General features: G+C 38.3%; 1 protein-coding gene across 1 annotated transcript in view; it reads right to left on the bottom strand.

Annotated features, from left to right (window-relative positions):
- Positions 1-1,266: 1,266 nt before the first annotated feature.
- The window catches only part of DHX36 (DEAH-box helicase 36), a 34,423-nt gene continuing 16,758 nt past the window's right edge, over positions 1,267-18,931 (bottom strand). The window contains exons 13-26 of the mRNA XM_037046696.1: positions 18,335-18,390; positions 16,995-17,059; positions 16,122-16,265; positions 14,033-14,150; positions 13,043-13,141; positions 11,433-11,606; positions 11,199-11,285; positions 10,147-10,230; positions 7,728-7,827; positions 7,546-7,636; positions 4,522-4,642; positions 3,745-3,897; positions 3,011-3,425; positions 1,267-2,977 (exon numbers count right to left, since the gene is read on the bottom strand). Of these exons, the coding sequence (XP_036902591.1) occupies positions 3,240-3,425; positions 3,745-3,897; positions 4,522-4,642; positions 7,546-7,636; positions 7,728-7,827; positions 10,147-10,230; positions 11,199-11,285; positions 11,433-11,606; positions 13,043-13,141; positions 14,033-14,150; positions 16,122-16,265; positions 16,995-17,059; positions 18,335-18,390 (1,478 nt within the window). The 3' untranslated portion in view covers positions 1,267-2,977; positions 3,011-3,239. The remainder of the gene's footprint in view (positions 2,978-3,010; positions 3,426-3,744; positions 3,898-4,521; positions 4,643-7,545; positions 7,637-7,727; positions 7,828-10,146; positions 10,231-11,198; positions 11,286-11,432; positions 11,607-13,042; positions 13,142-14,032; positions 14,151-16,121; positions 16,266-16,994; positions 17,060-18,334; positions 18,391-18,931) is intronic.

Here is an 18,931-nt window from a genome sequence, read left to right as displayed (position 1 = left end):
AAGAAGAAAAATTTTCATGTGATGGGAATGTTTTGTATCAAGATTCTGGTGGCAGCGATTACATGACTTTCATATATTTGACAAAAATCACAGAATCATATACTTAAATTGGCTAATTTTAATACATATAAAGTAATACCTTAATGCATAAGAGTATGTAAATATATCAAAATGGGTAAAATGCTTGTTAAATTTCTAAATAGCCTATAATGAGAATATAGTTTTAAAATCAGAATAAAAATGCTATTTAAAAACAACATATTATAAATATGATTCTACCACATGACCATCATTAGTGCTTAGAAATATATGCAAACTCAGAGCTAAAAAGTGGAAGGAAAATTATCATTTACTTTGGGTAAGAGGATACTAAATAAAATTCTTCTAAAGCTTTTCTATAATTTCTAACTTTTAGGGTGGACTTTGTTTCTAAAATGCAGTTGCAGTAAGAGAAAATCACTTGTAATAACTGGTATCATCAGCAATTTTCATCTGGCAAGCCACAAGGTTTTTAATACTTGTGATACCTACTTAGGAGCACTGACATCTACCCTTGGATTGTTAAAAAAAGAGAGAGAACAGCCAACACAATAGCTATCTGGTGGGAATGAATCAAAATTGTACCTATTTTGGGGGTCAGTGGGTTTTAAAAAAAGCATTTTTTTGTGTGCGCAAAATTTTAGTAGTTTATGTATGCCAGGAGATGGAAAATTCTGAAGTCACTGGTATAAATAAATCTAGAGCTTTGCCCTCATCAATGAAGTTGGAAGGTGTAACATGGACTCACTCCTTAGACACTTTTTAATCATTATTCGGTTTTTTGTTTCCTTCCCTCCCCCCCCCCCCGCACCCGTAAGTTTCTGCTTCAGGGTTCTCTGTTTAAGAGTTATCCTTGGATCACTCAAAATGGTAAGGCAAATAGACTTTCTTTCTTTAATGCCTTATTCTTTAAAACTACCAAATGACAAATAGTTCTCAGACCTGGAATACATTTTCAACCCAGTAACACAGTATTTTGTAAACAAAAGAAACAGAACAAACAGCACCTTCAATCAAAACTTCCTTCCTGATTAGCTGCCGAGAAGCCATAAACTGTGTGTGTGTGTTGGGGGGGTGGGGGGGGTGGGGGGGGCGGTAATCACTTACTCTCTCTGAATAGCTCATCTATTGAACAATTCATCAGGAATATTTTCCTCATATATAAGGAGACTCAACACTGGTTTGCAAACATGGAACTAATTAACTAGTAATCTTTTTTTAACAGACTTTAAAAAATGCTTTCTGCCAAGACCATTTTGGCCAACTGTGTATAATAAAAGAAAAAAAAAAAGTCACCCTCTTTAGAACAAGGACCTAATGGTCACCTCAAGTTTAGGGGCAAAGCCGAAGTGCTCCAATACTGTGACATGAATGAATGTAAGGATTCACTGAGGCAGGTCACTTTTGAGAGACCAACGAAGAATGGACTTGGGGCGCACGGGGCCTTCAACACCTTGGAAGGCGAGGGCAGGCGGACGCACACGCCCAGAAGTAGAGCAGGGCCTGAACCAGTGCTGTGGGCAGATCATGCCGGCATTCTCAATAAATCCCAGTTGTCGTAAGGTACTTTTTTCCTTTGGTTTCTTTGCATATATTGGAAGGCACAATAAAATGTGTAGCTTTTAGGGTACAGCAGGTTGGTCTTGATATGTTTCTTTGTCCAGTATGTCCAGTACTTTTGTATCTTTTATCAAACAGATGGATGGAACCGTTAGATCACAGAATAACTAGAAAACGATGTCCAGCAAACAGGCTCAGTGACGAGCAGTTTGTAATTCCACGAAAGGTTCACCGTGTCTCTGCACAGGAAAGGTGGTTCGGAAATTCCGCAGCTCAGCACCATCCAGGACAGAGGATTTCCACCCCGGTCCCACTGAGCTAACCCTGGGACCACAGACCGGTGACAGCAGCCCTGATTCAGACAAGTCTCCAAAGACCGAGGGCGGATTTCCTCCTCCAAGTCTCTTTCTCAGTGGAGAGAATCCTTCCCAGATGCCCCTTGCAGGTCTCTCTTCAGTTGCCACTGCCCAGGATAGGTTCAACATGGCCACGCCTTGTCAGTTCACTTACGTGGGGAGTACGACCGCACAAGGACCCACTTCCCGGGGCACAAGGCCGTACGGAGCGGGGAGCACTTGGACAAGCAAGCAAGGAGGGAGGGACAAGATGGCTGCTGATTAATACCCAGTACTCGTCACAGCCAGAAGGGTTCGTCACATACACTACGTATCACACTAACTTCCACTGGCCAAGAGGATAAAACAGCGCTGAGTATTTTAAAAAAAGTATAATATAATGGACTAATAAAAAATATTTGGGGGCAAATAATAACTACAATTCAGTGAGTACACTGTACATGCCAGGCACCAGTCTATGCACTTTGTGTACGTTAATATATTTAATCCTTAAAATTGTTACCTGTACTTTCCAGGTAAGGAAGAGTAAGCAGAGGCAAACTAACTGGCCCCACAAGTCTGGAAAGTGAGAGCTGAGTCTGAACTCGGGGGGTCAGACTCCACACACCCACGTCCCCAACTGCTGCACTACACTGCACAACGTGACGGAAAAGTGATGGAGAGGGGCATGAACACAGTCTAAAGAGACTTTTTAAACCGAATAAGCCAAAGGCGGGTGGTGGTGCTGGAGGTGTAGAAATCAAGCCAAAAATGTAGCTGAGATTTATACACAGTACCTTTTATTAAATACTGGGTTTTACTAGAACAAAACTGATAGATTGAACTTCTGATAGATTTTTCATTTAAAAAATGTGGCTGTATTCAAATTCCTACTTGACACTGCTTTTTGGCTAAGCATTCTACTTTTACTGGTTCTATACTCACTACTCATTATGGGCAGAAAAAATAACTTCTTAGAACAAAGGAACTTCTCAAGTGGTACAACACTTGATATACAAAATAGAAGTACTCAAAGTGTGGCTCAAATAGAAGTACTCAAAGTACCCCGTGGGTGTGTGACCACAACAGAGTGTGTGATCAGAGAGCACATTGTTTTTTACGGTGTATTTATAACAGCTACAGGTAATACAGCTAACTCATGCACAGTAAGTCTTCACTGCCTACGGAAAGTGTCCACCTTACACATGACATTATTCACGTCCCAGGGTTTGGCCTTTAGCCAAAAGCTAAGCTATGGTGAAAATGGCCGTCAAGTTGGCTTTTCAGACCACCACAGGAAAGCTGTCAGCTGTAATATCCATCCTGCAATCGTGGCGGCAAGTTCCTGGAAGTGGCTTTTTCCTGTGTTTTGATCAAGTCTGTAATAGCTGAGAGCACTGCGCAGTCTCTGGATTTCGTGTCCTTCCAGTCTACGGGATGGGGACTCTCGATCTTCTCCTGCAGAAGGGTGTCTAGTTCCTTTCTTAATTCCTAAGGTTGGAAAAATTACACAAGTTCAACAAAGACAGATGTACAACAAAACAATGTAATGCACAACAGTGACTAGCTGGAGTAACTCAGCAAGCTATTATACAAAAAACTGAAATATTTGGTAAAGATACAGTAAAATTTAAAATATGCAACTTTGGTCTCAAGACACTTACAATGGTTGGTCTGTAACTACCTCAAAGAACAATTTGGAAAAACTATGAATACATTTCTCAACACTATTTGCTCTGCTGAAAAATATCACGCTACATCCCCAAATATGATACCTGTAACAAAACCACAATCACTTAAAGTCGGTCACCTTAACGAGATGGGCAATTCTCGCTGGGGACTGAAAGACGATCCATTCGTCGACCGCAATCGTTTCCTGGTCATTATCCTTCTGGATGGAAATGTCTCCTCCGAAGAACAGGAGGCAGTACGGGGAGACTTCTGTGCAGTCATACAGGTAGATCTGCAACGGGAATTAAAGCAAATCAGCACATGAAAGAGTCTAAATGGCTGCCACGTTAACTCGGTAATTTATCACCGGTAACAATTTATCACTATGAATCCAAACAGGCCTCCTACCAGTGTAACTAGAGACTAGGTTTGAAGAAACATTTTAAATGAACCATTCTTTATTAATTCAGAGAACATCAGTGTTATATTTGTTTCGATTCAAACAACAGTACTATTCTTTAAACAAAATATTTTCTGAGTGACAAAGCAAAACACTAATGTAGCTGAAATTATTTTTATAGATATATAAACAGAATCACACCTAACATTCTGACCAATATCTGTAAGGTACACTAACATGCCAACAAAATCCTCTTTACAATGTAAACTCCAGTACACCAGAAAATTCCAGTATTTCCTAAACACATGCTTTGAAAGAAAACTATGCAAATCAAATAACTCTCCCAAGTAAAATACAAAAATGGACCATGACAGACCTGCACGCAGAAAGTAGACGTTATTTGCTTAAAGAAGTTGTGATTCATGTCATAAAATTTTTATAGAACAAATTTTGTTTATAATTATAAAAACACAGCACTGACATTCAGATCCATGATTATTTTAAATATTTACTTACACTACTCGTTCTCATCTTTAGGTGATAGATAAGCCAGTTGTAGTGAAAATCTGTCTGCTCCACATTAACGGACTTAGGATGAATAGAAACGAGTCCATCATTTTTTGTGTAAACTTTCACCCTTTAAAAAAGTTCAAATGTAGTTGTTACCAAAAAATTCTGGGAGATTCCAAACCAACCCCAGAATTTAAAAAAGCTCCAAGATTATGTTCGGTTTATTTTTGCAAAATAAATGTATAAATTTATATTTGAGGAAATAATTTTTTGGTTTACTAAAATATCAGCTGTGAATACATCAAATCCTTATCATCGTGTATCAAATCCTCTTCTTGAAGGTATGAATTAGTCAACACATTAGAAAAGTGACAAAATACTTCTTAGTTATGTTTCTACTATACAACTGAAGGACAAAGAATAAACAGCTAAAGTAGCTCAAAGTGATTTAGACCAAAAGAACAAGATACATAATACTGTCAATAATGATACTAGCAGCCCTCAATTTAAAAATAACTTTGTGAAAGGATTAAAACATTTTACAGGTTAAATATAAACCAGATGAATATAAAATAAAAAAGTACAAGCGTTGTTTACAAGGGGTGTTAGCTACAACTGACTTTTACAAACCTAAACTATGTCTAAGTGGTCTCACTTGCACCCAAACGCCCCTTTCAGAAGAGGCGCCCCTGGAGTAAGTGTGCTTTGACACAGCTCTATGCCAGTCTCTTCAGTCCCAGGATTCTTTTGACAGCCATAAAAATTTTATATAAATTTGTAGGGGTTTTTAGTATTATTCAACGGGGAGATGGGTGATGGCTTATTTTTAAATAGTCAAGAGTAATGACCTGTATTAGGTGACATAAAAGCTGCTAATCCACTGATCCTTCCTGTTTTTTTCAGATGTTAGTTTTATTTTTCAATTATAGTTTTCTTTCAATATTATTCTGTATTGGTTTCAGGTATACAGCTTCGTGGTTAGACAACCACACACTTTACATCATACCCCCTTCAGTATTCCCAGTACCACCTGGCAGCAGACAGTTCCTGCGGATTACTGACTACACTCCCAGGCTGTACTCGGCATTCCGGTGACTACCACTCTCTGCTTGGTAACCCCTCCCCTTTTTCACCCAGTCCCCCAACCCCTCTCCTCACCTAGGGCAACCACCAGTCCAGTCGGCTCTCTGTGTCTAGGAGCCTGTTTCAATTTTATTGATTTATTTTGTTCTTTAGACTTCACACATAAGTGAAATCATAGGCAAGTTTCTTTTTTGTGCTTCCAGGAATTCACAATACTTGTATCAGTATCACAGTCACTAGCCATTATCCAGAACAAACTCAGCAACTACTTTTCCTCCCTGCACTTAGCCGAAGCTGCCCTGCAACCCTACTGCACTACAGGGGCGAGCCTGGCGGACCTCTCTGTTTGGAAGAGCAGAGAGGATGTTCCAGGCTTTGTGGGCCCTGTGATCTCCGGCATGACGACAGCCCCCTACAGCAGGGGCAGACACAGACAACGTGTACAAACAGGCATGGCCGTGTTCCAGTAAAAATGTGCACAACTAGGATTTGGCCAGCACGCCCAAATTTGCTGGCCCCTGGTCTGGAACAAAATAAAGCACCAATCCAAAGAGAACTTTTTTTTTTTTAAATTTTCATAAAGCCTTCCAAAGATGGCAGAGGGATATATAAAAGTTATATTTCAAAGAGTTTCTCTAATATAGTGCCTGTCAAGTTAGGGATACATATGAAGAACTTGACAAAGTACTGATGTCGAAAAGTACTTGAACACTGAAGCTGTGTATAATCCAGCCACGATGGTTAAAATTCATGTTACCCACAACCTTACATGTGAGAGTAGGGTTTCTGAGCCTCGGCATTTTTAACATATTGGACTCTGCCGTGGAGGACGCCCTCTACACTGCGGAACGCTTTATAGCACCCCTGGCCTCAATCTATCAGCACACCACAATTACAACGGCACAAGGTCTCCATTGTCAGACCTCCCAAGGGGCAAAAACGCAGCTGAGAACCAATGCCCAGACACAATGCCTGTGCTTTATCTTTGAGGTCTGTATTTTTGATTATCACAGGGTATACAGTTTCTTCACTTAATATCACTTCAAATATTTCATGTTACTACACAATGGCTATTTTATATGCCCACCCACCAGAAAAATCATATAATATGGTATTATAAAACCGTAATTTCCCCACTATTAGACGTTGTTGTTTAAAATATAGTTTTGTATTTTTTTTTTAATCTAGAACTACTTCCTTAGGCCATATGCTTCCAGTTAAAATACTCACTAATGGATCCACTGGGCCGGTGACCGTTTTAATGACCCCCAATGCTTCCAAAGGACGCAACAACTCTCTGACACTAGCCATTTGCGACTCTGAGTTTCTCTTTCCTCACCAGCTTTTATTAGGCAAAAATAGACCATGTTCTGTCCAATTACTACTGAGGCTAACTCTATCTGTATATGTATTTAAAAGCCATACTTTATTTTTCACAATAGTAAAATCACCATTTTATTCAGAGACAAATTACAAAGTTACCTACTTTATAAGAGAAAAAAAATCCTGAAGCAAAACTATTCTAAGCAATGTTTATCTGGCATTGCTTTTCTTCTCTTTTCAGGCATTTAAACAGTTTCACATTTATGAAAGTTTAAGATGGCTGTCTTACCCAGAATTTGATACAATATGACTACAAATGCCCATCGCTCACATCAGGTCCTTGAACTTCTGGAATGAGTTTACTTTTCTCATGTTTACACTATTACACTTACTAATATGCTTTGTGAATAATGGGTGACGGACAGCTGAAGCCAGGGATATGCTGTGAGGGAAAGTGATGCCTCTGTCAACGGTCTGCCTTCCCTTAAATGGTCCAAAGTAAAAAGAACGAGAACACGGCCCCAGTATGAGTCGGAACAAATGTACAACACGAGCCCTGTTGCACTACAGGATTTCAAAAGTTTAAGGAGACAGTTATACTTCATAATAATCTTCAATGCTTACATTTTTCTTTTTTTACCCAAATTTAGTCGAATTTTAGCAACTTTGGGATATAAACCAGCACAGATGACAGCTTTAATTATCTTCTCATTATCTATTAGGGGTGGGAGGCAGAGAACAAAGAGTAAAATACTGATACAAGGGACGAGAGCAGCAAGTCGCTGACACTGTGTTTCCTGCTTTACCTGAATTTATGTTGGATTTCGGGTCTCTGGGGTTTCTGCTGTTCACAAACCCCGCTCCGAGGAGATGCTCGGCAAACTGCCCTTTCATGTTATGCAGCATCTAGAGAGCAACAGTAACAAACAGAACTAGAAAACCTTCCACAGCTTTACGGACGTTAAAAAGCACACATTCACAAATAAATTTAGCTGTAAGCTTTCCGGTTTTATTAAGTACTTTTGCAAAAATGTGATGTTTAAGAGCAGACGATGGCAGATTACAAAATTTACGGAAACCTGTTTTTGCCAACAGAGTTTTACTGGAACACGGCCACACCCACTCACCTACACACTACCTACGGCACCGTACGGCAGAGATGGTTGTAACAGGGACCACACAGCCTGTGAGGCTAACACGGTCTCATCTGACCTTCTACAGAAAAGGTCTGCCTATGGCAGAGAATGAGCACTGATATTTAAGGGTTACTCCATTTTGCAAAAAGACTAGTATCTTCGAAACTGCTCTGTACCCCGTATTTTGAAAGAAATAGAGAAAAAGTACAAAGAAAATAGCCAACATCCATCCCCATTCCTACTACTGAAAATTAACTACTATAGCTTACTGGCACAGAAATGAAGGCCACTTCTTATTTTTGAGAAAAACCACTACTTGGATAAAAATGATGCATGGCTCATTAGAGAGCATCAAGTACTGAGAAGTAGGAGTGAACAAACGTCCCTAAACTCAGTACTGTCAGAAAAGTCATCTACCAAGAAAGAGTGCTGCAGACACTTAGTACGCCCAAGGCAGAAGAGTCAGAAAAGCCAGGCTATCTCAACAATGGGCTAACTATAGAAACTATTTTCTAAATTAATTCTAGTTCAATGTTGTAAAAAAATAGAAATGCCACTGAACTAGATGAGTTCCACACTGGCCATATTTATGCGTATCTTCCTTTTATGGACTGTGTGTGACTTGAGTTTCTCCCCACCTAATTTCTCTTACAGCTGACCTTCTGGTCACCTCCTGGTTTTATTACCATTCTTTTTTTCACTGTTCAGGGTAATAACCTTTACATCCTATTCTGTATCCACAATTCCTGGTCCTCTTTTGTACTCGGTGCCACTTAAATAATTTCAGTGCACAGCACCAGCTGATGGAGCGTGCGCTCTCCATTCCTGCATCCTCTTTCTCTCTTAATTGGCAGCATTTCAGTGTCAGTGAACTTTATAAGAACAGCTCATGGGCGTAGTACTTCAAGTGCTTTCTTGAATGCCTATCCTTTGTCTTTATATTTTAGTATCTTTACTGAATATAGTATTTTCAAGTAACACTTGGATTCAGCCACATTCTCATACTTGGTGGTTCATTTCAACTTGTCTTTTTCAGGACAATGTTTTTACACATCTCTCAAATACATATTTCATCTCCATGAATTTTCCATGTATAGACAACTATTATCTTTATGATGAATCAGTCCTGTCTTCCTGCCTATGAGCTTTTCACTCAGTAACGGTTTCCTTCTGCAGCTGCATCTACAAACTGTGGTTACTTTAAGCCTCTCTTCTATGGCAGCCATTTGCTTTTAGGGCTGTCCGTTTTGTTCTTGGTGGTTCTTCTGGTCTTTTCCTTAGTACAGCAGTCTTCTCACCCATTCCATTGATTGATTTTCTTACAGCAGTTTCACTGAATTCATATTCTGCAACCGTTCTTACCATGAAGCACTTGAAAGGCACGTTCTGCTGCAATACGCTGTGTCCCGCCCCTGTCCCTCAGCTGCAGCACCTTTCAGAGCTGCCGTGATCCTCCTTTCCACCTGGCAATGCTCGGGCCCTCTGGGGTCAACATGCTGGGTTCCCGACTCTCTCACCCTCCTGCAGACGTGCTCCACGTCCAGTGCGCAGAGCTGGAGTGCAGGCGTAACGGGGAAAGGCGAGGACATTCCCACTCCTGCTGGCTTGCCATCACTTCTCCACTCGGTGCATCTGCCCTACTTAGAGATTACTTTCCTCTGTTTCACAGATGCTCCTGTCCAGTGTTCTCTCACTACACGAAATCAGCTAAAGATACCTACCCTCAAAGTTTAAGATATTCACCCTATTTGATATTAAAAATAAATTTTAGGAGTATTTGTGAAAATGTTCTGGTTGAATTATCAAAATGTCAACTAGAGGGTAAGTGCCAGAACAGTAACCGAGCCTTGCTGTGTTTTTTTTGCTACAATCTAGACTCTTGTATCTTTTCTCAGCCATCAGTTTTTTATTATATTATACATCTTTTCCTGTTTCGTTGCAGTTGATTTAATGAAAATTTTGAATGAATCAACTTCATGAGAAAAATTCACACAATTAACCTTTTGCTACTAATCTAATTGTACGAAATGCATACATGTATTCTCTAATCTAATATGTATGAGAATCACTCCAAAACATTCACCATTACCTGCAATGTGTTTGAAGACAGAAAATACTCCCAGCAATAGTCTTTTTCATATCTGTAACCACGTCGCCTAGCTTCTTCCCAGCCCTACGGGGCAAAGAAATGAAGAAAACCATTTATATTTTTCCCCAAAGCAAAGACTAAGTACTTGTCTGTCTTCATTTTGATAATAGTTTAATCTTCCACTGATGTTTTCTGTGTAAAAGGGTCAAAGAATTTTGAAATTTATAAACTAAACAAACAACCAAACAAATAAAACAAAAAACACCTCCCCATGGTCCCAATTGTTGTAACCAGCACTGAATTTCCAGAACTTTGTACAAGTAAGTACAAGTTACCAAATAATATATCATGTATTTTGTAAACAATGGCATCATACTATACATAATGTAGTAAACGAGAACTGTTAAAAATTTCAATGTTATCAAATGTTTTTCAACTTCACAAATATGACTTTTATTTTTTAGCTAGAGGAGGAGGAAAGGGGAAAAGTAATACTGAATTAGTTTAAAGAAAATAAAACTTTTCCATAATACATAGTACAAAACTGAGTCTAGAAATTGCTGTAAACTGAATTACATTTAAATTTTGCAAAGATGGCTGATAAATGTTTATCCTCTGATACACCTGGCTTTTGGGAGCAAAAAATGTCTGTATTGTGAATAATATATATGATTATAATGCTCTATCTAAATGTTAAGTCAGAATATAGGTATAGTTTAGTTTATTAATGAACAGAGAGAGAGACCTTCTCTCATGAAATGTCAATAAGACATACAAATGAATAGCAAATAAAATATTAAAATAAATTGTTCATTTGTTCAATTGTTATCAAATCAAAAACACAGACTTCTTTTCCAAAAGTGTAAAAATTTAAAAAGCTATTACACAACTTAAAAATGAAATTTGTTTTCAAATGTCCAACTTATTTTAAACATTCTCACTTATCAATTTATTCCTAATACCTATGATAATATAGATTTTAAGAAGTTAAATAGGTTCCTATTCTATCATCAGCTTTTCACGTGAATAAACTGTCACAAGTTATTTGTTACCTCAAACGCATTCACAACCGTCAGATGGTCACTTTTAGAATCCTTTGCCAATTCCTTTCTTCTTGCATCTGCGACCTTTTCTTTCCCCTTAAAAAGTACAGACCAATGAAAATTAAATAGCTCTGACTATACATTAGAACATTCTAATGATAAACGCTAATGAAAAACATTATCCAAGCCACGACTATCACGTGTACATAAAAATCCCTAGCCCTTCTCTTGTCTCCTGCTCACCAAGGGAATGACAAAGGGATCCTTGAAGCTGAGACTGGCAGCAATGGTAAGTACTGGGTCCAAGCAACAGAACAGAGCTCCAAAAAGAATCATCTTTCCAATGTGCGGCTCGACTGGTAATCGTGCTAAATGGACCCCAAGAGGTGTCAATTCTTCTTGTTTATCCAAAGCATTCTGTAGAGGAAGGGTTTAGGTTTAAAACAGACATTATTAAGCATCACAATTCAACCTAACTTTAGTTTGCTTAGAAAAAAAGGAACCTCACTCTCTTAAGCCCAAATACCCTAATGATGTTCAGTGCCTACAGAGGTTATCTTTGGGACTGAGGGGCGGTGACGTGATTGGGAGAGGGTGGGAGGCAGGCTTTACATTAGGATACTGGAATGTTCTTACTTCTTGACAAGAGTAATGATGACACAGTGCTCGCTTTGTGGTGAATCATTAACCTGGCCATTTTTGTTTTGTTCTTTTATCCTGCACGGGAATGCTATAATTCACAGTAAATTTTATTTTTAAATGTGGGCTCCAGCCCCTACTCCTGGCAAGGATTTGCTGGCCTTTTCAAAATTTTGTTGCCTGCAAATGATTACATAAAAACTGACTCTTAATTTCATTCGGGAGAGGACACATCACCCTGCTGAGGACGTAAGGTCCTCTGATTGTCCGTCTCCACCATAAACAGTTAAGCTGATTTTCTGAGCACCACACAACTCTCCACAACTACATTCTATCAGACAGAAACAGGGAAAACAGGTCATTGGTAGGACTGTACTGTCTCCTACAGACCAGTCGCCTCACTAAACCTAACCTACATTCCACCCAAGAAGGTTAGACAGTAACCCAATGCTCTTTCACTTAAACAACTGATGGCTCTCATTAAAATCTACTGCAGCGTTCTGATACGGACCAAATTCTCAAAATAATCTGCATGACTGACTCAAAACTGAAATATGCAAAAAATATACTTCGGCACCCCTAACCTAGCACCGATCAACAGAACTTGTAGCGATGACACACTCGCTCCACCCTGGGCTGCCCGGTAACACGGCAGTGGCTGGAGTTCCGGACTCCACAGCTCTAACCGCCCTCTCCCCACTCCGGGCTCTAAGTCACAGCTAGTTCTGTGCTTCTCAACACGGTCTTGTGCAGGGACGGCTACCAAGAGGTCACTTGACTAAGATACTGAAACTAATTTCTCAAAACACTGATTTCATGAAAAGAAACAAGGAAAACAAACTGTAAGAATAAAATAACAAGTAGGGGAATACGCCATTTTGGAGAAAAGTCACCTGTTAGTATTCCCTCAACAAACAAGAGTTGCCTTTATAAAACACCCATTCAAAGATTTCAAAATTGTACGTAATTTTAAATCCAGCCTACAATGAAAAAACCTGTGTGACAAGGACTTAGTATAAGAATATAATAAAGGTTTCATTTTTATAACTTCCTAACTCATAATTTATACACCAAGGTGAACAGCCAAATAGTGTATATAATTGGGCACCCTGAATTCACTGGTGTAGCTTGCAATAACGAGAGTAAGATTATCATGATCTGACTTACATGCTCTAATACTCTGTAAGTCCATTTTTTTTTAAAGTCAAGCTTACCAGTTCCATCAGGTGTTTTATGGAGAGTGACACAGCTTCATTTGATGGTGGGTCCATTAACCTGCTCAGAAAATGGGCAATTCCACCAAGCCTTAAGATCTGGGAATGACAAATACAATTAAACGTACATTGTATATTGACGTCCTGCCTGTCACTCACTTGAGTAACGTATCAAACCTACACACGATCTTCAAGTCAGTTATTTTACCAGAATAAGTTGAAATTACATTTGTGATTCTATAAAAACATGTTTAAAGGCTGAAATACTACTTTTTGTTATCCACCAACTTATTATTGAGAAAAGTAGTTGGTTAAAATCTCAACAAGTCAATTACCAATTATTTTTGAAATAAAGAAATTACATGAAAATATATAAAATGCTGAAAAAAAAAGTTAAGTACTTTATAAAGAGAAATAAAAATCCTAGGATGTAGTAATACCTCTGGCCACTGTGGCTCACTTGGCTATAGTGTCATCTTGTAAAGCAAAAGGTCACAGGTTCAATTCCCAGACGGGGCACCATGCCTAAGTTGCAGGTTCAATTCCCAGCCAAGGTGAACACCAGAGGCAATCCATCAATATTTCTCCCTCAAGGTCAACGTTTCCCCCCTGCCCCACCCTTCCCCTTCCTCTGAATTCAATAAGCATGTCCTCAGGTGAGAATTTAAATGATGTAGTAACAGTAACTAATGCTGAATGCTGTAGTAAATACTGTAGTAACAGTTACTGAATGCTTACTATGTAATAAGAAACTTGTAGGAGTTTAACTTAAATAACCTGTCCAATGTACCAAAAGTGGCTTGTCAGGGGAGGTGGTGGGTTTCAAACACAGGCAATCTGGCTTCAGAGCGATACATAATTAAATACTTTTAAATAAGCATTCGAAGGAACTTTCAAAACATTGTTTACTAACACACACACAGAAAACAAATGTGCAGTAAACATCAGAATGCCATCCCCATTTAATTTTTTAACCACGCACTAATTTACCTTTATTTGCAAACAAAGTTCTTCCAAAGGAGTTCTCAAGATCTCTGGCAGCTGATAGTCATCTAGAAGGCTTGCTCGGAGACCATTATACAGATGATAGCAATGGCCAGGTTGAACTCTGAAAAGAAAAAAAAAAACAAGGGGGGCAAGAAAGGAAGCATTTTTCAGTGACTCTTTAGAACTCGAGAGAGAGTAGGCAGGGAAAGCAGTCAGCATCTGCTTCTTACAAGCCACAGCATGGCTAATTCACTTATTATTTCACTTTCATTAATCACATATTCCTTCTCCCCATCTATTTTGAAGAGCCTTAAATCCACTATTCGTATCCTACATCCTAGTTTTAAGAAATAAAACATTTCCTCTCTGACCAAGAATTAGCTTCCCTATTTCCATTGTGCTCGGTAACAGCAGTCTACTCAGTTTAATCTCCACATGCCTGTGAACATCTGATGTAACAAACCCTGACATCGTGTCAACCTGTTTATATTATTTAAAATGCTTTTCGGTATGTGCTATTTAATGAGCTCTTATAATAATGTTGGAAATTTTTTTTTCCTTCACTGTTTGCTTTTAATGACATGAATGACATTGTTCTTTGGACAATATTAAGGACAGAGGTGAAGAGGTGAGGATACGCCATGTATTTTCAAGAAAAACAAATAGTTCTATGGGTTCTTGCTGCAATAGCAGGAGGAGGTCCTTTTCCTGCAGGAATAAAAATAAATCTAAAAATCTTCCTATTTCTGTCACAAGTTTACAAAAACCCATCGTCTATTACATAACATGCCTGCAGAAACTAAGAGTGCTTCCACTGAGGAGCACATAATACTGTTTGCTCTGACCTTTGAAATAATGATCAAGCTAATGAGGCTTTGCTAAAGGAATTTACATCTTTGGAGCCTACAGAGGCTCCATCTCAATTAAAACACTGTTAATTCCATTTAACCTCCACTAGGATAGTGGGGGTTGAAAAGTTAGATAAAATTAATACTTCATTTATTTGATTTTCTGTTTCATGGATCAAATCTAGGACCTAGCATGGACCTATATTCTAGGACCTATATTCATATATAAAAGTGTGTCAAAACCCGAACACTATGAGGAATACTTTTTAAATCATTCCCTGTGGTGACAGGTCTGCGCGGGGCCCCCATCTTGCTGGGCCCCCAATCAAGTTATCCCCTAGTAACTGATGAGAGGGGTACACTTCTTAGACTAAGCCACGACTTTGGCTCAACAGCATCAATTGCACAATACAATAAACTACCTAGAAGCCAAGTTTTACTGGGATAATCTGCAAAGATTACAGCAAGTATGTCAGTTTTATAAACATATTAAACTTAAATAATGAAAGAAAATGCATGAAAATGAACTGTAAGTTCAATTATTTGTGTTAAAGACAAATCACCTTCCTACCATTAAGACGGGAAAATTTTTTTCTTATACTACCATTTACATCAGTGGAAGGAAGGTACTTTCCTCGGGTTTTTGCTGTTAACTAGTAGTGACAAAGCAGCACAGACGTGCAGTACAGGAATTCGGAGCCCAGACTGTGGAACCAGATGCCTGGAGAGTCAAGTACTGCTACTTACAAAGCTGTGTGACTTTAAAAGGATTATTTTAAATAATCCATACCTAACTACTGAATTTCTTGGTACCTTAATTTCCTCATCCTTAAAATAGAGGTAATAATCTACCTCATAGCACCATATTGAGAATTAAGTTAATTTGTATATGTATATACAAAGTGATAAGGAAATGACCTGACAATCAAATAGTATTAGTAGTTATTATTAGTAACATGTGCCTTTTAAAAAAGAAATAAAATTATAGGCAGTACAACTAACAAGAAAAATAAAAAATATTGATTTACACAAACTGAATTAAGTAATGGGGTACAAAAATCATAAAAAAGAATTCCAAAGAAACTATAATGAAAAGACTTTCTCATTTAAAAATGTGCTGTAGTAAGTTTTAAAACATATGAAAAGTAACTCTTCTAAATAATATTTTCAATGCCAGTAACACTTCTTTGTTACAGAAATCTTTTGTGTGTTTTTTAAGGGCTTCAGACGAGGTCCCATCTTACCTGCCAGCTCGACCTTTCCTCTGTTTGGCATTGGCTTTACTGACCCACTCAGCAGACATTGTACTGATGTTGTTCTGTGTGTCAAAGTGTGTCTCCTTTATTTTTCCTCCATCTATCACATAAACTACATCATCTATGGTGATACTATTTGGAAACAAGTACATAAAATGTTAGAAACACAACAAAAGTACATTTATCTAGGAAAAGTCTACAGGTCGGGAATTTAGAGCATTTGTACGGATTAAATGGATTTTAGCAGTTCAGGGTTTCTGCCTCTCTTCCCACATTTACCAACGCAACGGGACTCATCCTAGGCAGCCTCAGCAGCTGTAGGCAGCACAGTGCCAACTCTGCAGACATGTGTTCGATTCTTACCCGCCTGCAGCCAAACTTCACAGCTGGTCTGTGACTTCTGTACCTAGCTTTACTGCCCCCACCCGAGAGCCACAGTTTAGTATCAACCTCCAGAGAACAATGTTTCAGCCCTACATGGATATATCACTACCTCCAAGAGAATACATACATTTTAAAAGCTGGACATACCTAACTGTTAAATTACCAAACAATACACCATCCCCTACCAGCAAAAGGCACATAGAACAAAACTGGCGTCGGGTCCCATGGATTTTCAAGGAAGCTTTGAAAGAACACCTTAAAAGGTTGTTTTGGAAGAGGGCTAAAACATTGGTATAGGCTAAATAAAATTTTTAAAAACTAAACAAACCTATGCGACTACCATGATTAAATTAAAAGATTTACTTCTGAGAAATTATAAAGTACTTTGTAGAGAAAAAAAGATGAAAATACGTTAATAAGTTATTCGGCTTAAAACTAGTACAGTCACTAGCGGTTGATACGTAAAACGATCTTCACCTGGTCTCTGCGATGTTCGTAGCAATCACTATTTTCCGAACACCAGGAGGGGTTCTTTTAAATACCTGTAAGAATAAATACATCAAAATCTGAAAAATACATCCATTTCTTACACATTATTCTTTCAGTTAAGAGGAACTACTTCAGATACTACCCATTTTTAACACTTTATTTGTTAACATATGTATGCATGTAACATTTATAAATGTATTTGTAGGTTTACATCACTTTCAATACCACAAAACCAGACTAAATCTCCCACCGATATTAAAATCTTATCACAAACAAGATTTTAAATGAAATACAGTAATTTGCAGAATGGTTTTAAACAAAAACTGGAATATTACACATCTTACTGTGTAGTCAAACTTTTAAGAGAGAGAGAGAATTTTGTGTAAGGAGAAGAGTTATGAATTACCCAAAACTATATGAGTAAAAACAGCAAACGACCAGGCAGACACCTCCCTCATGAGAATAAATATTAATACTGTACCACCACATACTAGCTTTTGAGATTAGATTGGATTTTCAAAAAGTCCTCTTCAAATGCTGAAACCTACCAACAACACAGCCTTGTGACAAAGTCACCCAAGTAGATGAAAAGACACACACACCATGCAGCCAAGTATCACTTGGCTGTAACACAAACAAAATGCATAAATGTACCGCTTTATGCATAAAGGTAGTAATCAATAGAGAACATGGTGTTTCCCAACCTAGTCACATGTTCTGCAGCAAAGGAATAAAAAGCTGACTGTTCGAGTGTCAGACACCTGAAAGTGCCTACACATCGAGGAGTCTGCTAATGGACAGCGGTCCAGTCTTTGGAACCAAGAGCTCTCGCCCCTTCTCTTCCTTTGGGTATGCATTCTGTATCTAATTCTGTGTCTAATCCTGAATCTGACACAGGACAAAGGTATCAGCAGAAAGGATATTAAAAGTCCCAAAAAAAAAAAGTCGATAGGTTTTTACGAAGTGTGAAAAAACTAGGTGAGAAGAGAGGGAGATTTTCCTGTCCATCTTGTTCTACCAAGGCCCACAAACACTGCAACCCAGATACTTACCTTGCCTTTGAGACTGTTCATTCTAACTCAGGAAATCTCTGAATCTGGCTGAGCCACAATATTCAAAACCGTAATACTACATTACTGACAAAACAGGAAATCTCTTTTGTAAAATCATTCCAGGAAGACTCATCTGTAAGGTTCTCGAAGAAGTATTTTTTACCTGGATAACTATTTTAAAATATGTCTTAAAAATAACTAAATAAATGAAAGGCAGTAAGCAGTCCTTTAGGCTTGCCCCATTTTGAAAGACAATGAATAAATTTAACAACATACCTGTGTCTGGTTAACTGTAGGCATCAGTGAATGTAAAGGTATAATAAGAAACTTGTCTGAAAATTAAAAATAAAATTAAACTTTAGGATAGTTGCAGAAAAGCTCCATCAGACACATATGGAACACAATTTTAAGAAAGTACATTCATACATTTTAAGTTTCAAAATGAAATAGCTTAAGCCCATCATGATTATGAGCTAATAGAAAGTTTGCTATAGTATAGTGATGGGAAAGAGGGTGAGTGTTCAAGAAGCAAAGGCAAATTTCACATTAGCTGTGGTTACAAAAAAATGCAATCCTGACTTAGGTTTCTAGCAACAGTGCCCAAGTGAATCGAGACAGTGATAGTACCCCCAGAAAAGAACTGCTGTTATTCAAAGGAGACATGATGCTCCCCACAAACTCTGGTGACCCTCTGGACTGTAGTAAATGCCGTCAAGTAATTGGTATTGCTGAGAAATGCTCCATTACTTCTCTGCGGCATGACACAAAACACATCAACTCAATCAAAAGTCAAACCAAACTACTTCACTCAGACTGAATCAAGCCTACAGATATAACGTCCTGTTCATAGAAAATTCAGGGAAAAAATAATCC

The sequence above is a fragment of the Sturnira hondurensis genome, unplaced genomic scaffold (assembly GCF_014824575.4).
Source record: "Sturnira hondurensis isolate 20B ecotype Veracruz unplaced genomic scaffold, ASM1482457v3 Scaffold0005279, whole genome shotgun sequence".
Classification (NCBI taxonomy): Eukaryota; Metazoa; Chordata; class Mammalia; order Chiroptera; family Phyllostomidae; genus Sturnira; species Sturnira hondurensis.
Note: the sequence above shows the minus strand (reverse complement) of the source record. Positions and strands in the feature narration are given on the sequence as shown.